Source organism: Ricinus communis, chromosome 7 (assembly GCF_019578655.1).
Source record: "Ricinus communis isolate WT05 ecotype wild-type chromosome 7, ASM1957865v1, whole genome shotgun sequence".
NCBI classification, from domain to species: domain Eukaryota; kingdom Viridiplantae; phylum Streptophyta; class Magnoliopsida; order Malpighiales; family Euphorbiaceae; genus Ricinus; species Ricinus communis.
In genome coordinates, this window is record NC_063262.1 from 1,853,549 (window position 1) to 1,881,540 (window position 27,992).

Here is a 27,992-nt window from a genome sequence, read left to right on the forward strand (position 1 = left end):
AGCTTTAAAGAGATTTTAGATTTGAAACATTCAGTGATGCATGTGGTTCCAGTAATGAGATTCATCTCTGAAACTTTCAAAGTGTTACATGTGTGTGGCAGTAAAGAATTTGATTTCAAGTTTGGATCTTTTCAAGAGTAAAATGTGGTGAAATTGAGATTCGAGATTTAGAAATCTGAAACTTAATTGTCTTTCAAACATAAGAAATCTAGAAAGAAAAAAAGATTATGTATTTTTTTATTTATTTTAAAATTACAAATTATTTTTCTTAATTGAAAATTAATATTTTGCCACTAATTATTCCGGACGTATCAACTTCAGAACATGTGAAAAATACTTTCTTGGAAAAGGTCTTCCCTAAAGAAAACTGAGCTTGAGAATTTTACAAGAGATAAAAGAGCCTTAAATATTTTCTTTCTTAATTTTGCTACTGTAATTTGCTTTATTTACGTAATTAATATTATATAATATTTTTGTTTCTAATATTTAGAACCAGTTCAATAATATTTATAGTCCTAAGCAAGAGTTAGTTTGATAGCCCTTTAATAATATAAACATTATATTTAAAATATTGTCTAAATTTTTTTATTTTTTTTTTACTTCTTCAAATGCAAAATTACTAATTATACTTTTGAATGCAAGTTTAGAAATATGCTATAATTTCAAAAAATTTCCTTTACATTTTTATTGATGATAATCGAATAAGAGAATATGAATAATTTGATGCAATAATTTTATAAATTAAAAAAAAGAAAAGAAAAGAAGAGACAAATCAAATAACATGAGAGTATGTCAGATTTAAAAAAGGACAACCTAAGTCTTTAAAATATGTTCCAGAGGAGATGTCATTAAACTTGGAGCCCTTTGGTTATGAGGTAGACTGGTCTTGTTTGTTTACAACAATCAAATCGTTTGTCTCTGAAAGTGCATTTGCCCTATTGTTTTGTCCATTACTACAAGTTGTGTACATCCATAGTATCTACACTTTTATTATGCCATTTATGTTCCATAAAAAGGTAAAGAAAAATCATAGTCCTAATCAGAAAGTTGATATCTACCCGCACACCAAATGTAGGAAAACGCCACGAAATAGGTAGAGAGGGTACCTAATAATCCCATATGTATTTTCATCTGCTGTTCTTACCAGTTGCCACTGACTCTTAACTCAAGACTCACTGATTTGAGCTGTTTGCATGAGCACAAGGGGAAAGTTGTCTCCTCAGAGAGTCAGACTGATCCTGATTGGAACGGAAAGATTCTTGAGAGTACTGCGGGTCATTTTTAAAACTTACAGTAATTAGGTCGCCAATTTTATAAATTCAGTTGACCTAGAGAAATACATTAAACCAGTTGCTAAACCAAACTGCAAGAGACTTGGCACAAACTCAATGGACACCACTTCCACCATCAACAAAACCTGGAGCCTTTGTGCATTTACAAGCTTTATAGGCTGCATTTTCCTGGTACTTAGTCTGAATCATGGCCAGGACAGACTAAACCTTTCAGCTGTCCAAAAGATAGCCATATCAATAGCATCATCAACTCCCACTTATAGCATAGAATCGTTAGAGCCTGAGAATTTCTCTGAGAGTAAGAACCTAGTAAATGAGAAAGAAGTGAAATGTAATATCTTTGATGGAAATTGGGTTTATGATCCTGAGACAATTCCTGTATATACCGCTTCTCTGTGTTCATTTCTCAGTGATAAAGTGAGCTGCCAAAGAAATGGAAGGCCAGATTCTGGTTACGAGAAATGGACTTGGGAAGCTAAGGGTTGCAACATTCCAAGGTAGGTTATGGGATTGCTTGATATGTTTTCCTTTCTGTAGTTTTATCATTGTCTGATGTAGATTACTTTCAAAAGTTTAATGGCACAGACATGCTTGAGAGACTTAGAGGAAAGAGGGTGATAATAGTTGGAGACTCACTTGACAGAAACCAATAGGAGTCACTTGCTTGTCTTCTATATTCTGACATACGCTCGTGTCGATGTCAGAAGAAGTGTTTATAAAGTCTTCAAGGCAACGATAAGAGTTAGCAGAATCTTTACCAGGTACGTCTAATAAAGAATCTAAACCTTGACAGAAGTCTTTGTTGCTGTCACAGGACTATAATTGCTCTGTAGAGTTTTACTGGAGCCCATTTTTAGTCCAACTCAGTGGAAGCAAGCAAATGGAAGCAGGATTCTGAGGCTTGACAAACTTTCACCCTCAGCAGAAGTGGAGAGGAGCTGATTTTATGGTATTTAACACCGGTCACTGGTGGATTCACAGTGGATCGTTGAAAGCGTATGTGTAGTCGAATATAATGGGGATTATGCAGAGTTGAATCATAAACTTGAACCATGGAATTTGGACTGAATTTTGCAGGTGGAATCTATTTCAATATGATGGAAAATTGGAGGGAATGGAGATCAAATCTGCATTCATAACGGCTATGAGAACCTGGGCTCATTGAATTGATGGCAACATTGATGAAACGAAAACAAGTCTTTTTCCGGAGTATATCACCCAAACGCAAAGGGGAGATGTGGTGTTACAACAGAACGCAACCCATCATGGATGAATACTATGCATATGCTTTTCCAATGCCGGTACAAGAAATTGTAGAAAGAATAATTGGAGGCATGAAGACACCTGTAAGGTACCTGAACATCACGAAGCTATTAGAGTATCGAAGAGATGCGCATCCAGCCATATATGCAAGAAAACAACAGAAGCTATTGATAGCTGAACTGCAGCAACTACAACCGGAGTCTCACATTGATTGCAGCCACTGGTGTTTGCCTGGACTACCTGATACATGGAACAAACTCTTGTATGCAGCCATAATATCAGAAAGCGCACCAGATATTACTACTTCAATCTAGAATTTCCGCTTGATCAATCTAGATTAGTATTATTTGGGTAACATAGAAAATCATGAAGCAAACTGTTCCCAAATGAAATTCTCTCTCTCAATAACAGTTGCTACTCTGAGGCAAGATTGATTAGATCCTTACGCCTATGATTTTCGCTTTTCTTTTCTCTTTTTTTCTGGTCTTCCTTCATTTTATTTATTTATTTATCTTTTTGCATTTTCTCAAATTGTCAAGTATGATCATGAGGGCTGGCTCCTCAAGGCATACAACACTGAACAGAGGATATAACATATAAGTAGTAGAGCTGCATCATATGTCTGAGCGAATAAAAACTTGTTTTCCCATCAGGCATACCACAGGGAAAATAAGCCAAAGTGAATTACAAATTTTTAACTTTCACCAATATAGGAGATTATACATCCATTTTTCCTTTGCCATTTTTGCCAACTTCACAGCCAAAGAAACGGGTTGGAGCAGCCATTATTAACATCCGGGAAAAGGATTTTAATCCCCCTGATCTGCAAGGGAAGGCTGCAAAAACAGTTGAATAGTTATCTATATACACAAATTTGTTTTACAGATGTCTAAAGAAACTCCCACTCAGAATCACAGCAATCTGGAGTTGAGTATCTATCAGCATCTTTTATGGTATGTCTTGGCATTGAATTCTTGGCACACTCTTCTTGATTGGGATTTGAATCACTGCCGGGGCATATTGAAAGTTGTTCGTGCTTCCTCATTGACCTCTTTCTTGGAGAGAAAACATCCCGAATCTTCTTCTGGAAAAAATATATATAAAAAAAGAAGACCAAAACAAAAATTACTACATTTGATAATTAAACAAGTAAATGGAGCGAGTGGGAGAGTACCTTGTAAGATTTGCTTTTTCTTTCACTTTGAGGAAGATAATGGCATTCATCTCTATTGACTAAAATGCAGGATTCCTCAAGCTTTGCCTTGTCAACTTGTTGAATGATTTCCATTTCATGGCTGATAGAAAAATCAATCTTGTACACATCTGTGTTACAGTCATCTGACCCTAATGGAATTCAAGCAGCCGTCAGTAGGTTTATAAAAGTAAAGAACAGCATAATCAAATATCACTACTAGCTATCACAAGAATATCTATCACTGCAAACTGTTAAAATATGTCCGTGATTATGCAGTCTTATAATTGCAAGTTCCATTTGCTTGTGTAAAACGAATATAACGATTTGAAAGACTACCATAATGAATAAAATTAAATTGAAAATCTTCTTTCTACTAGTGATAATAATATATCCCTTCACATTAGGCTTGATAAACCAGACTTTGACCAAGCAACACAGTTCACTATGCAGTCAAACTAACAGAAGCAGACAGCAGATAGTCCACTATGCACACCAAAACAAGCTCTTATGCAATGTTAGAGATCCAACTATGATGGGCAGGCATATGAGAAGAGACTAAATGGTTTGTGAGAAAATACGGACCACAATTATAAGCTGGTAGTAAGTTGTGCAATAATATGTAATGAAAATTGAAAATAAACAGTTTCTTGCTGCACAAGCCTAGTTCTTGATAATAGACTACATTTGAAGTCAAGTCAGAAAAGATAGATAAGCTGGTAGAATCCCACGCACACGCACAACAAAAATAAAAAATAAATATGCTTTACTAATCTCACTGAGAATAAAGATGGCTCGAAAATGCAGCTGAGCAAGAAGCATATGGATACCTGAATTAGACACAAAATCCTCATCACTGTCACTACTTTGTCCTTTCCCATTTCCATTTACAAAGGAATCTGCAGGAAAATCAGCCCCATGGCTCATACAATCATCTGCAGCTGTCAAATCAGAAGATAAGGAAGAACATCCAATGCAAGAATGAAAACCACTAAACAAAAACAACAGGATCAGGAAATAGTCACCATGTGCTTCTGCTGATAAGCTGCCATGTGAGGAACATGTCATATCCATTCCTTTACTCGCACCAGATTCAGTTGAATTAACCATATCAGGAATATCAGGAATTTGTTCACTTGCATTTTCAATCTCATATTTACTTTCATCCACAGAGTCATGCCCTGTCATTTCAACAGACCCTGGAGTTGTAATTTTAGCCTGCTGATCAACACAATCCTTGTGATTTTCATTTGAAAGTTCACAGATTGAGGATGCTCTGGTCAAATCATTATACAAAGGAATGACGACCCTTGCTTTCTCATGTAGGAATATATTTTGTCTTTCTGAATTTCCATTGGTTCCCAGACTTGTGTCTTTAGGCAGACAACTATCACCATATTGTTTTGGGGCTCCTCCACCAGAATCCCCTAGATTTTCATTTGAACGTTCACTGAATGAAGCTCTAATTAAACCTTTATCCAAACAACTGATAGCCTCTAATTTCTTATCAACAGACATATTCTCCCTGTTAGAGTTTTTCCTTGTATATGGATTTGATTTATTGGACAGACTTCTTTTCCCATGTTGTCTTGAGGCCCCTCCAGCAGAATTCCCTTGTGATAGTGGAAACCTATTTTCCACAAGACCAAGTCGGTGGAAAGTGAGTGGATCCATTGATTTTTTATCAGTAGTTATTTTGGGATCCTCAGTCAACCTCTCTCTATCATCAACCTTTCCTTGCTTTTCCTTCACACCTACCTTTGGCTTCATATAGATTCCAAGATCAGCATAAAGCTCCAGCGGCACATCAACGCCTGCACCTTTAGCTGCATCCACAGAAGATGGGGGAAGCAAATCTTGCATGACATCTGAATAGAACCTTTTAACACTGGACCCAACTGTCTGTACCTGATTCTCAACATATTTAACTGTGTCCTGTCCAAAATGATAAAAATTTATATTAACAAATATCGCTACTAGCTTTGGGAAGTCAATTCTCAGTAACAGAAACAATGAAGTAAACCAATTCAACTGAATGATAATATTTGGTAACACCAGGAACATGAAGAGATATAAGGGTTCTAAAGCAGATGATCATTTCATGGAAAGAGCACCAAGTGGTTAATAAATAACAATAGACAACTTCCCAAGGAAAGCCCAACAATTACAGGAGTAACTACAGCAATTTGTGTAGCTGCCGACTAGGAAGATCAAGAGGTTAAGAGGTAGATGCCTTAGAATCCTTCTCGCAGCTTTAAAGCTTTTGCAACATTTAAGGTCATATCATAGAAAAGGCATACCTGATACATAACTTCTTCAACCTCCAAGCACATAGCTTCAAACTTCTGGTAAATATTACCAACCCATGATATGCCCTTCAGATCCATAATGGTAAAAAATGACCTCAGACACAGATATTAAACTCCTTCCACTTGGTGTTGTAATAATATGGTCAGAATCTTTACAGATTCCACTTATCTGCAGAATTTTAATCCAAAAGTCAGCAAAGGGGAAAAGAGATACAAATGTAAAGTGCCATTTATTGGATCATATTCCTTTAGCAAATAGGCAAGGACCAAGGCAAAGTAATCATGTACATGATAGAGAGATCCTATCCAGAAAATGCACCACAAATCTTCACTCGGATCATGCAATAAGTGACATCATATAGTTAACTTTCATAAATATCTAATTCATCTAGAGCATGTGCCCATTAGAAAAGGTCAAACCAGCAGATTTGATAATTACTTCACTAAACATGATATCATAATCCAAAATCAAACATGTAATATAAACAAAAATCATTTTCGATGGCGAGTAGCAATAACCAGAATACTAAAATAATAAAAAGCCACTTTGACATACGGGTGTTCCAATGATCACCAAAAATCATGAGCAACTGATGGAAACATTACTAAAGTTTCAGTCAATCTCCAAATTGTGAAGAATGCTAGTAGAAAACATGCAACCAGCAAAACAACATTTTCTCTAAAGCAGCCATGTAAAGAAAACTTTTTGGACAAAAGTATCCAACTTGGATAAAGTTAAAGAAGAAAAACAAATTTTAGTCCAAGCATACAGTTAGGATAATGAATGTTAGCTATAATAATTAAAAACTAATCAAATGCTTAGGTGCAGATACTCTTCGGCAGAGCAGAAAACCTCCTGTATCCAATAAACAACAAGAATTTTTAGGTGAGAAGTATAACCAGCAGGGCATTGCAAAAAATACACAATCAGGATTTGGGAGTTTTCCAATGCCTGGTAATCTCTGGTCAAACAGCATCATTTCTGGACACACGAGATTATCAAAAGAAAAATGAACTACAGAAAAGGAAAGTCAACAGAAGACAGTAAAGCAAACTTGGACTATTTTATAGCGGAGTTTAGGACCAAAGGTCTATATATATTTAATCAATCAGACCAACACAGCAGCTCATACAACAAACTATATCGAGTAATCTCAGCACCCACTTACTAATCCAACATAGTTCGACAACAAAATATTCTAAAAATTCGTGAGCCAATTAAAACCCTTAAAGCAGCTTAGTAAACGCATACGAGCTAACATATCAAATTGCAAACTTTTGTATTACTTGGGTTAAAATTTCACGACTCACCACCAAAAAAGAGAAAATCAATAAAAAAAAGAAAAGGAAAAAGCATGCCAAATCATATGTTTTTGGGTAGGATCATCAAAACAAGCACTGTGATACCCTCAAAGCAACCTCAAACACCACACGCAAAGAGAAAACTTTCTAACAAACAAAAGAAGAAGAAAGTAAACCCAGCACCATACACCCAGAAAGAAAGTAAGAGAACTTACGTACTGTGACAGCCGAAAGATGCCCAGAAGCCCTTTGATGAATCAAATTATTATTATTATTATTATCTATAAATAAATCCAATTCAGTTCAGCTTTTTCTAAGAGACTCTAAAATTTACTTTTAGACCAAAAAAAAAAAAGGAGTGTGGAGAGAGAGAGAGAGAGAGAGAGAGAGAGACGTGAACTGGCTTCCTGTGTGACACATACGAGAAGTTAGTCGTAAAAAAATAATTTGTGGGTCCCGCATATGTCCTTAAGCTTCTACCAGTGGATATGTGGATCCCACTTAAATTTTATGTGGTGTTGTGATGCAGTTCTATCAAAAAAGAGTTAGTTGGTAGTTGGGTTCAGTTTGGGCCTTTAGAACAATCACCCATCAAGCCCAATCAAGACAACTGTTTTTTTGTTTTTTTAAGGAGAGAGTTTTTTTTTTTCTTTTTTTTTGAGAAGATAGAGAGAGAGAGAGAGAGAGAGAGTTGAAGAAAGAGAAAGAAGCAATCAATCTCAAACCCACATCCATTTTATAGGGTTTTATGGTCAGAGACAATATTGCAGTGGAAGCTTGCAAGAAAAGAATATTAGAAATCTTGAAGTAAACATCAAAGTAGGCTTTGGTAGTTTTGCTTGCAAGTCATAAAAAATATATGGGATGGTTTGTTGATAAAGAAGGCTTTTTTTGTGGATAGGTGTAACAGATTTTGGTTGGTTTATGGGAACACAAGAAGTTAGCTTTCAATAATCCCCTCAAGAAAAGGATAAATTTTACATTGTCATATGCATCCAAACTATACATGAAAGTGATTTAAGGAAGCATATGAGAGAAGGAAAAGAATTCTGTGACCTGAAATGAAAGAAAAGAAACAGAAAGAAATCAATGTACTTCTGCTACTAATAACTCAAAAATTAACTATTATTGTCTTTTCAAGTATCATTAGAACCATCCGACTACTTTAGTACTAATCATACAATCCATCTTCATCAAATAATTAGCAAACCTGAGAACCATGAAGAAAGATTTGGCTAGCTTTAGCTAAAAAAGATCTTCATTATTACTAAAGCAGTTATTTTATTTCCATAAAACTTTGATTATACAGAAATCCTAACTACTCAGAACTGGGGAGAGAGGAAAAAAAAAAACAAAAAAAGTAAACCACTCTTAGTCGCATATCTCATTATCCAAAATAATTAAGACTTGTGTAATATGTACCAGATACTTTACAAAAGCATGATCATCAAGCATTTCATAGTTGGATGTTTATCTAAACAGGTCAGTCTTAAATCTTACTTCACCCGGCAGCTTGAAAATCACCAAAATCATCATCCGGGATATCTTGTGTGCTCTCATTATCAGGAGAATGTTGCTCTTTAGCCTCTTCCTTTCTCAGCCTTGGGGAATTATCTATAGAAGTTCCATCAAGGGATATTTTCGGAGGCAAGTCTGATGGAAATCTCGGGGAAGTCACAGGTGAAACTGGAGCTGGGGGTGGTGGGGGCAGTTTGATACCAAGGATGAGCTCTTTTTGTTCACCCTTCTCCTCTAATGAGAGATTATTTAGACCCTGATCCAAAATCTTGGACTTCATGCCACTCCCACTTTTCTGTGGACATCAGAAATTGTTAGGATGTATGTGTTCGCGTAGAATTTAAACAAGATGCAAATGAGCTTACATTTTTTATTTGTAGCACAAGGGTCTCCCCTTCCTTTAAACTGTAATCAACTGTGGAGGTTTTCTGAAAATGTTGTTCCATCTCTTCTGCTGTTTTCTTCTTGTTCAGATATCTGTAATGAGAGGCATCAAAAGAGACATTTTATAATTTTAGTTATAATTTGTTATACATAATCATGTAATATATGGAAATCTTATCAGCATAAGTTAATACGCAAAGAAAATAACAGCAGTGCAACTTGGAGACATTGCAACGAGAAGTAAATCTTGCAGATTTATGTATGTTGAGACATACTTCATATGATCATGCAGGGCGGCCTGAAAGTCATAGGCTTCAGTTCTTTCTCGAAATCCTATGCCAATAAATGCATGCCGAAGGCGACCACCTGCAAGATTTTCCCAAAACTAAAAAGAATGGATACATATAAATCAGAAGAATATGCAAGTGATTCATATACAGCATCTTTTTCTTTTTAATCAATGGTTCTACTAATTGATATGTTTCAACAGATATTTGAAATTCAATTTCTTGATCTGAATCTTTAATTTTCGAAAACTGATAAGTTCTTCTATTAAGCCCTGATCAATGAGCCTACAAAATCCTTCAAATTGCATCTGATCAAATCCAGGTATTATAGACATACTTGTCAATAAAAGAGATGAGCAAGAAGGCAACAGAGCATCACTAGAAGATCAACTTTTTCTATATGGGTAATGCAACGCAAAAATATATTTTAAGCGAAAATATGTTTAGTGCCATTAATAATATAGTCAGGTACACTTAAAATATTTAAGCAACAATGATTATTTTGGCTGCGGATCTCTCAGGGCCAGAGAGAATCCAGAGAGTTGACTATTTTCCCTAGGCAAACAAGAAGAAAGATGATTATGACCAAAGTGTCGAAATACAATATCTGTCAGTCTATTTGGGATTTTGGATATCTAAAGTCTTCATCTTCAAAAGTATCAGAGAATTAAAAATCATCTAACAATCTGTCCTTGTTATTGTAGATAATTCAATGTGACAGATTTGTAATTTACTCAAGCTTGATAGCAATTAGTTTTTCCCTAAAAATAAACAGTGATTACAAATATGGTAATGACAATATGATTGTAGCAATGGCCCTGATGAAAATAAGGAGTTAAGACTACAAATAAAGAGGCCACCTGATGCAATTAGTCTTGTCACTTTTTGCAAGAGTATGGTCCTTTAAATGCAGGAAGAAGGGAAAAACAGGAAAGGGAAAAAGGAGAAGGGGGGAGGGGGCAAGGAGAGGATGGAATACAGTTTATCATCTGTTTCTTTGTAAAAGAGGAATCCTAAGACAGTTACAGATAAAGGTGCCAATATTATCCCATAAAAAGAGAACTTTCAGCTTGAATTTAAGACTCAAATCAATAGGCATGGTAGCTTACCTATGTTTTCCTCTATGCGCAAAACAAAATATCTACAAAAGAAAGGATTTTCGATTAGAAACCCTCCAGAGATCATGTTACAGGCATGGCAAACAAAAGCTAACAAACAACCACAGGTTTTAAGATATACATTAGACTAGAGACTCATGACCATGTGCTGAAAACTCAAACACACATCCAAAAAGTTAATAGGAAACAAAAATGAACCCCATCTTCAATGAGACAAAGACTTTACCTGCTACTGTCAATTACAGGTTCAACTGGATGTGGCTCGCCGTCTCTCAAAAATGCCCTTGCATACAATTCCCCTATATAACATTAATGAAACCAGTTCAGAAACCGTGTGTTAAGCAAAGATAATTCACAGCTTTTTCTACCTTACGGCAATCAAATTTCAACTAACCTGTCGTTTTGTCTTCAAGTTTGATAATGCACTCTTCACCCTTGCTAATGACTTTCAGCATCCCCTCCCATGCCCATTTGTTAACATTCCATTCATCAGCCCTGAAATAAACTTCAGATGTATATAATATGATAACAAGTTTAAGTCATGAAACGGCCACATAATCAAAGTTGTAGAGGAAGTTAGAATGAAGACGTTGATTTACAAAATTTTTCAAAAACAAAAAAAAGCTCATCAATGAAAAGAATTATTAAATAAGAGACACAGTGCTTAATGAATCAGTATATCAGGCACCCTATTTGCGTTTTGGAGAAGTTGAGCACAAACCTACATGAAGCAGCACTTTTCCTTGGGGGTATCTGCAAAGTTAACAAATAAAATTAGCTTATTAACTGATTATTTTCTTGAACTTGGTTTAATCAAGCAATTATTTGTCTATATGCAATTAATTTACATAGATATAAGGGTGAAAAAATGATATACAGAAAGTCAGTGGAAGAACAAATATCATCAGCCCGATTGTAAACATACTTTAACTTGCACAGGGAATGTCAAATTGTAATGGGTTTACCATACAAGTGAATGAAGTGGATGTCATGAACATAACGGATGTATGACTTCTGTATAATGCAGGGCAAAATGTTAAAAGCCTAAAAATTGTAATCGACCAGCTTAGATCTAAAATTGTGTAAACAAATGTAGCATATCAATAGCTCTACACAATCAACCAACAAATTTCATATGACAGAAATAGGAAAAAGATTTAAACATTAAAAAAATAAACAAATTAATAGCATGAAAATAACTGGGTATGCATATTAAATACCAAGTGCACATAACAAGTATCAGAAACATCTAAAGCACTCTAACTATAGTATCAGCTTCTCGCTATAGAAGGATTTAGGTTTATGATCAGTGTGTTTATAATTATAATACTCTTCAAGTCTTCAACCTGTCTCTTTCCATAGGACGATAATATTTCTTTCTTCAGTTTCAGCGTTCACAGTTCAAGGCCTAGGCCACTCACTAAGAAGTCTAAATTCTAAGAAATTTTTAATTTTTAATATATTCCACTAGAAGAGAGTCTATCTGAAACAAAATGCCACATTTTTGACATATGATTTAATAATAAAAAAAAATTGAACCTCAAAAGTTGAGCAGTAATCTTTTGATCATATGAAGTACCCAGTTTAGCTAAATTTTTGCCTTTCCTAAGGTAGGAGAAAACCTCCATGACACTTTCTACAGAGATAAACTTGTTGTTCCCAGAAACTCATTATTGAAATTGAAGATAATCAACCTTTATCTTAGAGATTTATTCACAGCAAAACACACCTAAAACACTACATCTTGCATTGTACAAAAAGAATTTAACTCAATTATCCAAATCTAAATCCTGATCTTTTTCACCTACCACTCTATCTCCTAAAACAAAAAGCTTCAATCTTTTCCACCATTGCCAAGAGCCCATTTATAAAATAACAAGATGGATTCACTAAACACAAATTCTAAAGAGAAGGAGTGTGTGCGCTTTACCAAGTAAATGTAGCATTCAGAAACATGAAAGAGAACAAGCTCTATTGCTTCAGTTTCTTCAGTTTCTTTCTCTTGATCATTTAGGTCCTTCACTTCAATCTCCATGATCTTTCACAGAGATACAAAAAGAACTAACTTAAATCGAGAAAATAAAAGACTTCCAGAAAAATTTAGCTTTAAATCAGCACTTGGAAATCGAAGGATTAGATTATTAATTTGGAAAAGAAAACTCTCTCTCAATTTTCTCTGGTTTCGTTTCAGAGAACAAATAAAACACAGATCGCGGAGCTTCATGTTCAGATTCTTCTTGATAATCACTCTAATTAATGTGAACCGTCAGATTAGATTATTTTTTTCCTCAGCAGACGTGTTTGTAGTTAATCCGACGGCTTTGGTTATGAGTCCTTTTGTTGTTATCATTGTACGGTTAAGATGTGAGTCAATAGAAAAGGTTTGGTGGGGTGGGTGATGCTTGATTTGTAAGGAAGAACAATGTTATCGGATTGAGGAATATCCAACTCATATGGGACCTTAAACTAAAAATTTATTTGCTCATAGCTGTTAGCCTGTTTATGAAAAATTATATTTTATATGTCTATCTATTATACATAATTAACTTTTCATTTTCATTTTCATTTTCATTTTCATTTATATTGAAATACTTATATTTCAGAAATATTTTTTTATTACTTTTCATTTAATTTTTATTATTAAAAAAAATATGTAAGAAAATATAATATGAATATGGCTCCTAAAAAAAGAAAAAATAATAAAATGTTATTAAGACTCATTTTTTTATTTAAATTTTAAAAATGAAAAGGCGGCTTTAATTTAAATGAAGGATAGATTAAAAAAAATATTAAATTTTTTTTTTAAAAAATCCGTATATTCAGTTCGAGTCGCCTTTCTCTCATTTTTTCCATTGACCAAAAATATTTCAATAATCATTTATTTTTACAGAATAATTCAAAGATTGAGGTTTAACCTTACTATAAATAAATAATTATAATTTCAAAACTGTATTAATGCTTGACAATCCGATGATAATCTATCTGTCAGTGTCAATAGTTGCAAGCTACTTGTTTGGTGGGCTTCGCACAAAATGATGTAAATTACAGTTAATACACAAGTAAAGACTAACGAATCCCAGCACCTTGTCAATTAGTCAGTTATACAGAAACATACAACTTACAATCAGAACCGGAACTTGGAGACAATGCAGGTTTCATCTAGATTGAGGCACTGTTGCAGTTATTGTCATGTGCCTTGGATCTGTGAGAACTGATTGTATATTCAGGAATCCAGTTTCCTTCAATCTTACTTCTAGATCAGTCAAATAGTATTCATCTAAAAATGGTTCGGTGCTCTTCATTAATGTAAACAGAACTGGAGACAATTCCTGTAAACGTGAGAAGGCGTAGCATTAGATCCATGCATACCTATGTAATCCCATAGCAGTAACTCCATTGAAAGCATACCTGAAGGATCTTTGACTTAGGCTGCATAAGAGAGGAAGATTCATATTGTTAGTGTTTTAGCAGTAGAACATATTAATATGACTTAAAACAAACAGGCATGAGAATTTACGGATGAATCTGTTAAAGCTATTGTCCCTCCAGGTCTAAGTAGCCGATATGCTTCTCTTAATAGACCATTTATTGCTCTTTCAGGGCATTCATGAACCTGCATTTAGGAAGTTGGAAGCATGAGTATCTGAGAATATCACAACAGGAGCTTCTGAAAAGAAACACAAAATTCAATGATATTTGGAAGTCCCTTGATCTCATCTCATCATCAAAGCATCAAAGTTGAAACTTCCCTGTAATGTTAAACTACCATTTAATTGCAGAACTGAAATATTCATGAACACTATCTGGTTCACAAGGAATGACACTTCGGTTATCCCAACTAAAGATATAAATTTAGAGTCTATATTCCCTTTTTATTAGCAATATAACTATGATATCTGAAAGACTGAATCGTGTATAGTGCAAAGCATGATATCCTTCTTTGGTAAAATTTACAATATCTTTGCCTTTATTCATTCTGTTGGGTTTAGCGTACATACTTCCGAAGCCAATTATACTATTAGGTACACGCACAGAAAGTTTCAAGCAAGAAGGTTAGCTCCTATATATACCGAAGAAATATGTCAGAATTCGCCTCGCACAAATCAAAAGAGGCTATTTGTGTTTCATATATGGTGTGATGAATATTAAAACAAAAAAACTGCTATACTAGAACTGGTTTCATCAAAACAAGGGAGGCATTTTCTTATAGTTTTTAAAAAAAAAAAAAAAAGAATAGAACTGCTTGAGAACCTGCATACCACAAATGCAATAGTAACAAGGTCATATGATTTGGAGGGCAAGCCTGTGTCTTCCCCATTAGCATGTATCCAGTTAATTGGATTCTTTCTTGGGGCACCCTTCTTTTCCTTGAATTGAGCTACAGAAAGAAAGTGAGGAGACAGATCAAGCCCCTGCAGCAGTTATATTGGGACAAAGCTTGTGAGGTGTATATTCACATTTTAACAACTAAATAGGTTTCTGTCATTACAATTTGAGAGCATCTTAATCGTGATTACCCAACTGTTGATAAAAATTTATCATTGTAGGATACTTGCTTATTAAAAATAAATACAGAAGACTTGAACTCACTGTGACCTTTGCCAAAGGAAACTTGTCAGCAAGAAATCTTGTGCTAACCCCTACAGAGCATCCAACGTCTAGAATGTCACTTATTATCGACTTCCCTGAATACTGTTGATGATGTTGTTCAATTGTTTTAAGCCAATTTCCACGAAGTACTCGATTTCCTTCTTCTAGTGAAGAAGCATTGGGTATTGCTCGTCTCACCATTGACATTGTTGCAGGTTCTGCTTCTGCTGCAGCCTGATATTAGACAAATAATGATAATAGACATATCCTTCATATTATTTGCATTTTTATAGACTAAGAGTTTAGAATTCAACTTCACCATCTATAGCATGTTAGCATTAGTCAAAACTGCAGAATCTAATACTCAAGTAACTCAACCACAAAAAGGCATACATATTCCATAAGATCTATATCCTACTAATGGAACATAATAAGAAATTTTCAAATCTAATATCATTTTACCCGATTGGGGAACATCAAGTTTTGAAATTCAAAACAAAATGCTGAATAGCAAGCATGAAACGAACAACATCCTTCCATTTTATCAAAGGAAAATTTTCATCACTGGGATGAATGCCCTATCTATGGATGTGATGCCACAACCAATCTTATTTCACCCTCCAATTCAAACTAGCAAAATAGTTTGACAAGAACTAACATACTTTATAACTAGGCAACTTTACATAATTCCATAAAATACATACACAGTCCTAAACCAAATCATTGTGCTAGCAGACTTGAATAGTAGGATATATCCAATGATACACAGAGAACCATGCAACTGATGTGGAACTGTTGTAGAAACTTGACAAAAATGCAAGAAAAATCCACAGAAAGAAAAAAAAGAAACATAACTTACCATCCATGATAGATTCCCCTCATCGTATGCATGGAAAGGATTTAGATAATCTGAAAATTGACCAGTTTATTTATGGTTATCATCAAAGTATAGAGTAAATGTGCATGAGATAAAGCAGTGATGTTGGAACTGAATTATAAGTGGAGAAGTTGGAAGAGAGAAGAAGAGAAGAAGGATATTTGTAATGTATTTGCTGTCCTTTATTGAACTCAAGACTGACTATTTATAATAGTCTTACAGCTCAAAATTTAACAAACAAGGCTATAAATGAGGAAAAGACTAAGGCCAGTTCACCTGGCACATCTGCACTAAAACAATAACGTGAACATGCTTAGGACTAGTTCTAACTAGCTTATTAAGTGGAATAAATTGTAACAAACTACTGACTAAGTCTTGCTAAGAGTAAACAAGGCCACGTATCATTCCTCCCCACTTAAGAATCCTTGTCCCCAAGGATAAAACCTAGATATGACTTGGTAAAGCGCCATTCATTTTCCCAAGTGGCATCTTCTCTTGGAGCTCCTTTCCACTTGATTAAAACATCAGACTTGGGACGATATTTTCCTTTTTGAATGACTCTGCGATCAAGTACAGCTTCAGGTTGTGGAAGAATAATGGAATCATCAGACACTGGTGGAGGTTGACTTGAAATAGGAGAGTGTACTGGACCCAAATGTTTGCGCAGCATGCTAACATGAAACACATTATGAATTTGAGAATTTGGTGGAAGGGCTAACCGATATGCAACTATACCCACTTTTTCAATAATCTGATAAGGACCATAAAAACGGGGGGCCAATTTCATTGAAGCTCGAAAGGCAACAGAAGTTTGACGATATGGTTGGAGCTTAAGATACACAGTCTCCAATATCAAAAGAGACTTCCCGTCGTTTTTTATCTGCTTGACATTTCATTCGTTGTCTGGCCAATGAAAGGTTATAACGGAGTTCACGTAGAATGGTGTCACGATCACGTAGGTACTCATCAACAGCTTGAATGCGGGACGTACCTGGAATGTAAGTTAGCAAATGTGGTGGTGGAATGCCATAGACGGCTTCAAATGGCGTCATTTTGGTGGATGAATGAATGGATGTATTGTAGCTAAATTCAGCCTAAGAAATCCATTCAGACCATTTTCGTGGTTGGTCACCTGCAAAACATTGCAAGTATTGTTCCAAAGTGCGGTTCACCACCTCTGTCTGGCCGTCAGTTTGGGGGTGGTAACTTGAACTCATGCATAGCTTAGTTCCCTGTAACTGGAATAGTGTTTGCCAAAAAGAACTGATAAATACCTTATCTCGATCACTGACAATAGATGTTGGGACACCGTGGAGGCGAACGACATTGGCAATGAATGCTTTAGCCACTGTAACAGCAGTGTATGGGTGTTTTAACGCAACAAAATGGGCATATTTTGTTAAGCGATCAACAACCACCATGATAACTGAATAGCCATTTGACAGCGGTAGTCCCTCGATAAAATCCATTGACACACCTCAATCCACATCTGATTTGGAATGGGTAATGGCTGAAGTAAGCCGGCTGGTTTCATGCAATCAGTTTTGTACCGTTGACATGTTTCGCATTGTTGTAGAAATTCCTTTACTACCCGACGCATGTTAGGCCACCAAAAACTAAGTTTAATGCGTGAGAGAGTTTTATGGAATCCAAAATGTCCACCTGTTGGTGATGAATGACAATCTTCAATGATTTGTTGGATTAAGGTTGAAGTGGGACTCAAGTAGATTTTCCCATGTTTGAACCAAACTCCATCCCGTTGCACTAGTTGTTGGAGTGATTGTGACTAACTCAACTTCTTATAGAAAGGGTCTTGTTGCACTTCCTCTTCTAATTTTGGCCACCAATCTGCACATGGCCTTGAAATGGATGTGAACTGAAACTCAACCACACGAGAAAGTGAGTCAGCAGCTTGATTTTCAGACCCACGCTTGTACTCAATTACGTAATCATAGCCAAGGATCTTTGGAAGCCACCGAGTCTGTGCGGGAGTGGTAATTCGCTGCTCTAGTAAATACTTAAGGCTCTTTTGGTCAATGCGGACTATAAATCGCTTGCCCGGGAGATATGGACGCCACCTCAGAATCGACTTAATGACGGCTAACATTTCTTTCTCATAAGTGGACAATAGCAAAGCTGATCCCTTTAAAGCTTCACTGAAATAAGCTATTGGACGATTATTTTGAGAAAGTACAGCTCCAATTCCGATCCCACTAGCATCACATTCAATGACGAATTGTTGAGAAAAATCAGGTAGGCATAGGACTGGTGGCGATGTTAGTGCTTCTTTTAATCGATTGAAGGCTAGTTCAGCTTCTTCACTCCATTTAAATCCTTCTTTAGACAAGAGTTGATTTAACGGAGCTGCTATACATCCAAAGTGACGAATAAATTTGCGGTAGTACCCAGCTAACCCGAGAAATCCTCGCACTTGTCTTGTTGTTGTCGGAATTGGCCATTCAAGAACAACTTGTATTTTTGTTGGGTCTACTGCCACTCCATGTTCTGAAATGATGTGGCCCAGATAGTCCACTTGTGAAACACCAAACCTGCACTTTGTTTCTTTAGCAAACAGTTGGTTAGTCTTTAAAATAGTGAGGACTATTCGGAGATGTGATAGATGCTCTTCCCAAGTTCGTGAATACACCAAGATGTCGTCAAAGAAGACCAAAATAAATTTTCTGAGGTAAGGTCGGAAGAGATCGTTCATGAGACTTTGGAAGGTGGAGGGTGCGTTGGTAAGGCCGAATGGCATCACTATAAACTCGTAATGCCCTTCATGTGTTCGAAAGGCTGTCTTTGAGATATCTTCTTCATGCACTCGAATCTGATGATATCCGGCCTTTAAGTCTAACTTAGAGAAGAATTTGGCTCCATATAGCTCATCAAGGAGTTCATCAATGACTGGGATTGGATATTTATCCTTGACTGTGATACTGTTCAAAGCTCGGTAGTCAACGCAAAATCGCCAATCTCCATCCGCCTTCTTAACCAATAGGACAGGTGAGGAAAATGGACTATTACTAGGCCTTATCAATTTTGATTGCAGCAATTCTCTCACCATCTTCTCTATTTCAGTCTTTTGGTAATAGGGATATCGATATGGTCTGACACTTACTGGTTCAGTGTTGGGTTGTAATGGAATGCAGTGATCATGTAATCTTCTTGGGGGTAAGTCTGTGGGTGATTTGAATACTTGAGAGAATTCGGTTAGAATATGGGTTATGTCAGGTGGGTGGGGACTTGGTTGGGTAATATTTGGAGAGAGTGAGATTTGGAATAGGAATCCAGTACCCTGTAGACAATGGAACTCCTTATCAGATAAGGCTTCTAAAGTTCCCTGCTTTAGACCTTGGATCGTATATGACTCTCCTCCAACCTTATAGGTCATGGTCAATTTCTGGTAGTCTGTCTCTATTGGTCCAAGTGCTGCCAACCATTGTACTCCTAAAACCACTTGACAAGCTGCCACAGGAAGCACAAAATAATCAGCGGTAATGGATTTACCTTGGATGTGGATGGTAAGATCTTTGCAAAGACTCATGCACTCTATGTGATCACGGTTGGCGACGGTGACTTGAAATTTTTTTGTCTGCAATATGGGTAATGCAAATTTGGTGACGATGGCTTGATCAACAAAATTATGGGTGCTGCCCCCATCCATAAGTACAATCACATTTTTGTTCCTTAATTTACCCAGTGCACGGATAGTTTGTGGGTGACTAGCTCCAGAAATAGCATGGAAAGAAATCTCGGGCATGACGTCTTGATAATCAGGTTCTGCTTTAGCTTGTTCATCCTCATCAACGCTTGAGTGGCCGACATCTTCTATCATGAATAATTGTGGCCGCTGACATCGATGACCTGGGGTGAACTTCTCATCACAATAGTAGCACAATCCTTTCTCTCGACGTTCCCTCGCCTCTTGATTAGTGATTCTTCGAAAGGTGGTGGGATTAGCATTTGCATTGGGATTTCCACGTTGGACTGGTGGAGGGCCTAGTACTCCAGAAGCTGAAGTTGAGTTTATTTTTGATGCCGTTATTGCTGGTTGGAAGCGGCTTGGATCAGGTGGCTTTTTCTGTAGTCGATTACGTTCTTCAACCAACCGTGTAACTCCTATAGCATCCGCTAATGTTTTGGGCTGTTTAATTTTCACATCTAAACGAATGTCATCTCGTAGTCCTGCAATAAAACAACCAACAAGAAATCCCTCAGGTAGGCCATCAATTTGATGAGAAAGTTTTTCAAAGGCTTCTTGATAAGCTGCCACAGTGGAGGTTTGTCGAAGGCGAGTAAGAGCTTCAGAGGGATCTTCATAATCTGTTGAACCAAAACGAAGGACGACTGCTTTGGTGAATTCGTTCCAATTTTGTGGTCCACGAAATTTCATGTACCATCGATGCCATTGTAAGGCAATATCTTCTAAATGAAAGGAGGCTAGTTGGACTCGATGGTCAGGACTGATGTTCTGAAAATCAAAGTATTGTTCTGCCTTGTAAATCCAACCACTTGGGTCCTCTCCATTGAATTTTGGGAAGTATAGCTTGAGGTGGTGATGGTGGTCATTTGGAGTGTGAGGTCTGATTGTGTTCGGGAAATGGGAAGTTTCTCCTTGGGAAAATGGGTTGACTTCAGGTTGGGGAGTGGGGTTAATGCGAGAGATACGTAAGGATTGTATCTCAGTTAACACTGTTTGCTGGGTAGCATGAATTTGATCAAAATTAGACTCATGACGAGCTAATGCTTCATTAACATCATTACGAAATTCAGCATTCGTTTTACCACGAGTGTCCATTGTTGATACCGGCTCTGATACCAAAATGTTGGAACTGAATTATAAGTGGAGAAGTTGGAAGAGAGAAGAAGAGAAGAAGGATATTTGTAATGTATTTGCTGTCCTTTATTGAACTCAAGACTGACTATTTATAATAGTCTTACAGCTCAAAATTTAACAAACAAGGCTATAAATGAGGAAAAGACTAAGGCCAGTTCACCTGGCACATCTGCACTAAAACAATAACGTGAACATGCTTAGGACTAGTTCTAACTAGCTTATTAAGTGGAATAAATTGTAACAAACTACTGACTAAGTCTTGCTAAGAGTAAACAAGGCCACGTATCAGGTCGATAACCCATAAACTGAACCAAGGTTTCAGACTTTCAAAATCAAACAAATGTTGCAATCAACACAATGCAGCAACCGGACCAAGTTCAACATTGAACAATAAACGCCAATCTCTAAAAATAGAGAAGCAAAGTAGCCATACGTGAGCCTTGAGGATGCAAAGCTTTCAATACAGAAAGCCCACTAAATTGAAAAAGAAAAATATAATCTAAGAATTCCACCCTCAAGTTCAGTAACTTCCATGAAAGAGAAAACAAAAAGTATACAGCACAAGAAAATAGCATTAAATTAGAAATTCAACTAGTTGAGAGAATCACAATCAGGATATACGACTAAGGGGTTCCGAACGCTCTCAATCTCCTTATACACCTCAGATTCCAGAATCTCTTTCCTCATTTCTCTCCATGGAATATCATTCTTCTCAGCTGTACTGTTCCATGAAGACACAAACTACAATCAGAATCCAAAATCTAAATAGTATTCCAGTCAAACACAATAATAAAACAACTACCACAAACAAACTACAAAATCAAATGCTCTAGTTAACTGGGCTTCGATTCGAGTTCAAGCTCCTGACCTCAGAGCCCTGTAGACAACTACAGTACCACTAAAGCCAAAGCTTAGTGGCACAAATTCCCGTTACTAATTGTACCGATACTTGTACAAAATTGTTGAATAATTAGACAAAGAGAACCTGATAAGAACTTGTCTGGCCCCAAGCTTGAGCAGTGCAGAAAGTGGCTTAATGGAAAGAAGAGTTCCAACAAGACGTGAGAGAGGAGTTTCTCCTGCCCATTTGGGTCTTTCTAGTTTTCCTTCTTCATAAGCCACAGCCATTTTAACAACAAGAACAGAATCTGCTCTTCTTGATTTTGTCCTTCTTCCATGGCCAATTTCTATAGTTTTGCTTGTGGAAAGAACAGAGAAGTTGTGGCTAGAAGCGAACAATGCCATGGAAGCTTAAAGACAGGTAATTGGAAAAATCAAATAACATAAACCTCCTTTGCCTACCACAACTAGTCCACCAAACGGGGTTTAAATCTTTATTTAAAGATTTTAGCTCAGATTTTATATATATATATATATATAAAATCTGAGCTAAAATCTTTAAATAAAGATTTAAACCCCGTTTGGTGGACTAGTTGTGGTAGGCAATAAATATATATATATATGTTCAGATTTTCTTGGATAAAAAGTACTGGTTAAGAGTGACCTGGGCTTCGGTACCCGCCTGGCCTGCATTTTTCGGGCCAAACTTGGATAACAAATTTTATATATAAGTCCGGTCCGGTCCAAATTCGAAAAAAATCTGTAGTTTTCGGACCGGGCTTGGACTTTTATATAAAAATTTCAAGTCCGGCTCGATCCGGCCTGATGTTTAGTTTAATTAGGAAAAAAAAAATGTCATATCTAGCATTTGAACTTGTTATCTTCAACTTACAACTTATAATTAAGTACTACATACCACTTAACTACCTATTATTTTTGTCTATAATTTTATTGTTATTAATAATATATTTAAATAAAACTAAACAAGAGCCCGACCCGAACCCGCCCAGACCCGATCCGTATTTACAGGTTTAACAATTGGTCAGGTCGGACCGGGCTGGGCTTGGCTTTTTAAAAAAAATTCGGGCTCGGGCTTAGGCTGAGAGATATTAAAAAATTCTCAGGCTTGGGCGGGCTCGGGCTTGTTCAAAATAAAGTCAAGCTCGGTCAGGCCCGGATCGAGCCCGCCCAGGCCCGGCCCATGAGCAGGTCTAGTTAAGAGTAAGAAAAATTACATCTACATCCCTGAAGTTATCTTGAAACACAATTCCATCCATATCTTCTCAAAAATACTAGGGCTAATTACCTTAAAAATTCAAACTTTTATTTTTTTAATAATTTTATTGCGAATTCCGAATTTTATCTCATAAATACTTATTTTTTATTTTTCTCCACTAAAATACAATCCGGTCACCCTATCACACAAACCCAACAAAACGAGTATTTGTGAGATAAAACTTAGAGTTGATGATAAAATTGTTAAAAAAAATTAAAATTCTAAAATTTTAAAATAATTTGGCTAAAATACTATTTGGAATTTTTATCATTTTCTGCATTTTAAAAATAACACAAAGTTTAGCATTATATTTACAAAAGACAAATATTTTAGTCCCAAACACTCTTACTTCATCTTTTTTTTTTTTGATTCAAGCTTCACCTAAATCATGTCTAATATATTTAAGCATAAGAAAATCCTTGATTTTCATCTAATGCAAATTATTATTGTTGAAGTAAAAAGAAGTAGCTTATCCTTTTTCAATTTTATTTTATTTCAATAGTGATAATTATGAACTAAATGAAATTTAAACTTTTTTTTTTTTTTTGTGAGGAGTGCGAGTTGTGAAGCTAGACCAGGGGAGATTATGGCAATTGCTGGTCCAAGTGGAGCAGGAAGGACCACATTGTTGAAAATACTTGCTGGCATCGTCCCACCCAGTGGAGTCTCTGAACACGTTCTTGCAAATGAACAGCGAATTAATGCTAGATGGTTTCAGAGATCACCAGGTTAAATCGCGCAAGATGAAGCCCTTTCCCCCTTCTTACTGTAGAAGAAACTCTGCTGTATGCTGCTTGTCTCAGAATGAGAGGTGGGTTCCAAACTGATGTATCTAGAGCTAAGGAACTGTTGAAAGAACTTGGATTAGAGCGTGTTGCTAACGTAAGAATTGGAAGTGAATTAAAAGGAGGAATTTCAGGTGGAGATAAGCGCAAAATATTCATTGGTGTTGTAGTTCATGATCAAGTTGTTCTTCTAATTGATGAACCAACATCAGGAGTGGATTCATCATCGGCTCTTCATGTAGTTCTCTTGCTGAAAACTATGGCTGTAAAGCAGGGTAAAACTACTGTGTTAACCATCCATCAAGCTGATTACCGAATTCTTGAGCTGTTTGATCAGATTATATTATTATCAAATGGCATTGTTCTTGACCAAGGATCCCTGCATCTCCTTTAGCAGCAGCTTGGTTTTTCTGGTCATTCCATTCCTAGGCATATTAATGTGCTTGAGTTCGCCATTGAAGTGACAGAAGCCCTGGTCATGGATACTGAAGACAGTGAAACGGAACAGAGTTATGAACAGATCCTTAGAAATACCAACTTAAGCAATGTTAAAGAACCTAAAATACTTTACCCCAATGGACTCAAGGAGGTATTAGTTTTGGTTCCGAGATTCTTCACCATTATTAGCAGAACAAGTCAGCTCTTCACTGCAAGAATCTTATAAGCAGTGCTTGGCACTATATTAATGAATGCAATTAATAACCCAAAGAAATACAAGCAACAAACTCAAATGGGGTTCTTTGCCTTCGCCCTCACATTCTTGCTGTCATCCACAACAGAAGAACTACCAATTTTCTTGCAACAGAGAACAATTTTAATAATAGAAACTTTAAAAGGAGCTTATAGGGTTTCTTCTTATGTCATATCGAATACTCTTGTGTTTCTCCTATTCCTGTTAATTGTGGCACTCCTCTATAGCACCCCAATATACTGGTCAGTTGGATTGAGAAAAGGAAATGAATGGGTTTGTCTATTTCTTACTGGTGGCATGGATAATTGTTTTGATGTCAAAGTTATTTTGTCGTATGTCCCAGTGCTCTTGTGCCAAATTTCATTATGGCAACATATTTGATTGCGGGCCTTATGGGGTCTTTTTCTTTTTCCCCTCTTTTCTGGGAGAAAGAGTACATACCCAAATATTAGATTTTCTCTGTTCAAAAAGAAGTATTAGATTTCATGCATCATTTGAAGCCTTTTTAAGTGCCCATTTGAGTGTTTAATGATAAATGAGTATGGAAGGGGAAGGGTAAGAGAAAGTGCTTAGAGATTATGGAAGGAAAAATGTTACTGCATGGTGAGGAGCTTTTGATGCAACAAGGCCTGCCAGAGTCAAAGAAATATAATGTAGGAGTGATGTTAGGTTTCATTATTGGAGACGGGTTCCTCTGTTTCTTGATTCTATGTTACAGATCAGACAGAACTAGAATTTGAAACTTTTTTCAACAATCAAATTGGAAAGCAAAGTAGACCAGACAAAACTAGTAATTCCGCCAGTTTTTGCTCTTCTGTAATCCAGCTGGTTTACAATCATGTATTTAAACTTCAGTCATGCATACTTCTGCTTAAATTTCTATTGTTTAATTGTTCAAGATTTGGGAAGTGTACTTAGTTCAACACCAATAGGCTAAGTTTCTAGAGATGGATGGTTCAATATACATCAACCACCAGTCATCGAAGTAGATTTGACCCTGCAATTCAACTTTCTTACTTCTGCAACTCTCATAGATTACTTAACATTAATTTCCCAATGGATCATTGTTCATTATATATGCTGTGTGTATTATAGACAATAGTGCTAAATCAGAAAAGAGAATGCACATCAAAAGGGGTCCTAATTGAAAACATAGTGCCAAAGAATTTATACTACATTTCATAATATGCCTCTTAAAATGGTATTAATTATTACACTATCAATAACACACATTACAGCAAATAGATTATATTAAGCAATCTACTTTGCAGGCACAAGGTATCTGTACTATACTCTCACTTTTATACAGCAGAAGATAAAAATATGCTATCAGTGAACTGAATCAGCGCCTTGTATGCCATATTGCCAATCATATTACCAAAATAAAATGGCATAGCCAGAAAGGTCAATATCTTCACCAGATATCTCCTGATGAAGATGAAAAGTGAGGATCAAATAGAGAAACTCTTTGCCTCTTGTGTGAAAGTGTGGATTTTAATGACAACTCATGTGAAGCAGAAAATTTGTCAAGTATGGACCTGATGGCCTGCTGGACAGAGCATGCTAGAAGTTTATGGACTTCAGTACATCCACTATGCGCTTCTTTGCAGCTGGTCATCACAAGAACATTCTTCATCCTGCCTTCTAAGGTTGCAATCTCTGATCTCATTACTATAAGATGGAGCGCATCAAGCGCTCGTCTTAAATCAGACAAGAGTCCAGGTTTATAATCACAACATAGTGATATTCTGATCATGCAAGGGGCACCATCCACTTTATCGTCCTGTCCTTCAACTCTTACTTCATCAACATCCATTGGCATGAGAAGACCTTCACTAACTCCAGCTGCAGTCATCTTCAGTTCTTTCATATATTTAATTACTTCAGCAAGCAAGGATGCCTTGTCCATCTGTGAGCTCAAACTGTCAATTCATTAGTTCAGCAATTCTATGCAACAAGTGTTTAAGCAGGAGATGATAATCAAACAAATATTTCTATAGATGTATAGAAGTGCATGTACATGAATCTGTCTATGATCAATAAATACCCTTCGTTCAATATTTTGCAGAGTCGGCAAGATTACAAGAATATGAAATCAAGAATCGATGAGAACCCAACAAGCCCAGATGCATATAAAAACTATCATGTATCAGCTGGTGACAGTAAATTACCTGGTATATAATCATAACTGATAAGATGCAATGTTTGCATAATGAAACTAAGGAAAGCTAACAACCATGCAAAATTGGCAGCACATCTAACTAAAATAGTTCCATTCATATTGGCTGGTTCACATTCAGCAACAAATGGAGCAAAATCACCAATAAGTTAGGATAACCTCGTCAATATAAACCGAAAACTTCAATTTATTAACAGTATCAATATCATAAATGCATAAAGTAAGATGCCTGATTTGGCTTCGTGACATGAGAACATAAATTTTCTCCAAACCAAACCGAAAATGTAAAGTAGGATTCTCCAGAGAAAATTGAAAAGGGCATAAATGAAGTAATCCTTGTCAACCCAAATGCTACAGCTATTATCAAGTATAGTATCACAAAATCCTAGTGTCAAAATTGAAAAATCAAGAGGCAAAAACAATGTAACAAACACAAATACCTTCTTGGCACCAGGTACTAAGCTCCTAAGAGTATCAAGATGAGCATTAATCCTAGCTCTACGCTTCCTCTCTGCTTCACAATGATTCCTCAAAGCCTGAGTGCTTCTCTCTGCAGACACCCCTTTTTTCCCTACACTAACAGTAGCCTCCACAAGCTCTCCTCTCTGACTATCCAAAACCAAAGAAGAAGTTGAACATAACCCATTTCTTATTTTTGCTTCAAAGTCAGTATTCATAAAAACCTCATCAGAGAATCCCTCCAAATCAGTACACAAATTTGAACTCAAAGAATGATGTTCCATAGCTAATAAAATAGCAATGAAGAAGGGTATTATTGTAATTCTTCGAATGATGGGTTAGTAGTAAAAGTGGAGTCTTTCAAGACTTGCTCTCTTGCTCAGTTCTTTTATACATGTGATAAAGTTGACACCTTTCCAATCCCACCTTATCTGCCTTCCTTTTTCTTCTTGATTTATCTCTTTTTGTTGCTAACACTGCAAAACTGTAGCATCAAATAATGCTCATAAAATGGTTTGAAACATTAAACCTAACATCCTGTAACAAGATTATGACTCAAATTGTTTGAATTGCAATTGTTTTCATACCTGTTTAGACCAATTATTGTGTGTTAAAAATTGTTAACCTCTACTATATTATAAAAGACCTTGAACTGCTACAAAAGAATATCATCAGACAATAATGTGAACATTTTATTTCTTTTTTTTTTAACCATTATTTCGTTTAGCACACTTAACAGAATTCTTATCACAATTACACACACATGTTTAAGTAGTCGTATTAAAATATCATA

General features: G+C 36.1%; 4 protein-coding genes and 2 pseudogenes across 10 annotated transcripts; 3 read left to right on the plus strand and 3 right to left on the minus strand.

The window, feature by feature from the left end:
* Nucleotides 1–1,160: 1,160 nt before the first annotated feature.
* LOC8264207 (protein trichome birefringence-like 42) lies at nt 1,161–3,107 on the plus strand. Its single transcript, XM_048376503.1, is given in 8 exon segments — nt 1,161–1,793; nt 1,865–2,004; nt 2,006–2,033; nt 2,107–2,158; nt 2,161–2,215; nt 2,217–2,288; nt 2,370–2,486; nt 2,488–3,107. Coding segments are annotated over 8 exon segments (1,251 nt in total). The 5' UTR covers nt 1,161–1,388; the 3' UTR covers nt 2,870–3,107.
* Nucleotides 3,108–3,145: 38 nt separating this feature from the next.
* Nucleotides 3,146–8,031, minus strand: LOC8264205. Of its 7 annotated transcripts, none has more exons than XM_048376502.1 (6): nt 7,574–8,031; nt 6,048–6,225; nt 4,773–5,682; nt 4,578–4,682; nt 3,730–3,893; nt 3,146–3,639 (listed from the first exon to the last, which is right to left on the minus strand). In XM_048376502.1, exons 2-6 carry the CDS (start codon nt 6,132–6,134, stop codon nt 3,445–3,447), a joined length of 1,461 nt encoding a protein of 486 aa, XP_048232459.1. In that variant the 5' UTR covers nt 6,135–6,225; nt 7,574–8,031; the 3' UTR covers nt 3,146–3,444. The 7 variants fall into 7 exon arrangements, with proteins under 7 accessions (XP_048232459.1, XP_015578432.1, XP_048232458.1 ...); XM_015722946.3 differs by having other exon boundaries at nt 3,730–3,899; nt 7,574–8,020; XM_048376501.1 differs by having other exon boundaries at nt 4,578–4,688; nt 7,574–8,019.
* A 588-nt stretch (nt 8,032–8,619) lies between these two features.
* On the minus strand, nt 8,620–13,025 carry LOC8264204 (uncharacterized protein At1g03900). The gene is made up of 8 exons (XM_015722959.3): nt 12,596–13,025; nt 11,387–11,418; nt 11,060–11,160; nt 10,892–10,964; nt 10,657–10,688; nt 9,536–9,626; nt 9,242–9,353; nt 8,620–9,171 (listed from the first exon to the last, which is right to left on the minus strand). Exons 1-8 carry the CDS (start codon nt 12,698–12,700, stop codon nt 8,860–8,862), a joined length of 858 nt encoding a protein of 285 aa, XP_015578445.2. The 5' UTR covers nt 12,701–13,025; the 3' UTR covers nt 8,620–8,859.
* A 10,592-nt stretch (nt 13,026–23,617) lies between these two features.
* Nucleotides 23,618–24,561, plus strand: LOC8264202 (annotated as a pseudogene).
* LOC112533694 lies at nt 24,538–25,334 on the plus strand (annotated as a pseudogene).
* Nucleotides 25,335–25,717: 383 nt separating this feature from the next.
* Nucleotides 25,718–27,607, minus strand: LOC8264201 (putative transcription factor bHLH107). The gene is made up of 2 exons (XM_002525070.4): nt 27,181–27,607; nt 25,718–26,470 (listed from the first exon to the last, which is right to left on the minus strand). Exons 1-2 carry the CDS (start codon nt 27,481–27,483, stop codon nt 25,976–25,978), a joined length of 798 nt encoding a protein of 265 aa, XP_002525116.1. The 5' UTR covers nt 27,484–27,607; the 3' UTR covers nt 25,718–25,975.
* Between the last annotated feature and the right edge of the window lie 385 nt (nt 27,608–27,992).

Excerpts from the sequence above, each read along its gene's own strand:
- LOC8264201 (XM_002525070.4), bottom strand. The coding sequence starts at position 27,483 with ATGGAACATCATTCTTTGAGTTCAAATTTGTGTACTGATTTGGAGGGA. Across the intron at positions 26,471-27,180 it reads TAGTACCTGGTGCCAAGAAG|ATGGACAAGGCATCCTTGCT; the intron begins GTATTTGTGTTT and ends TTGAGCTCACAG.
- LOC8264205 (XM_015722945.3), bottom strand. The coding sequence starts at position 6,134 with ATGGATCTGAAGGGCATATCATGGGTTGGTAATATTTACCAGAAGTTT. Across the intron at positions 4,689-4,772 it reads CTTATCAGCAGAAGCACATG|CTGCAGATGATTGTATGAGC; the intron begins GTGACTATTTCC and ends CTGATTTGACAG. Across the intron at positions 3,640-3,729 it reads GAAAAAGCAAATCTTACAAG|AAGAAGATTCGGGATGTTTT; the intron begins GTACTCTCCCAC and ends TATTTTTTCCAG.
- LOC8264204 (XM_015722959.3), bottom strand. The coding sequence starts at position 12,700 with ATGGAGATTGAAGTGAAGGACCTAAATGATCAAGAGAAAGAAACTGAA. Across the intron at positions 10,689-10,891 it reads CCTGTAATTGACAGTAGCAG|ATATTTTGTTTTGCGCATAG; the intron begins GTAAAGTCTTTG and ends TTTCTTTTGTAG. Across the intron at positions 9,172-9,241 it reads TTGTGCTACAAATAAAAAAT|AAAAGTGGGAGTGGCATGAA; the intron begins GTAAGCTCATTT and ends TGATGTCCACAG.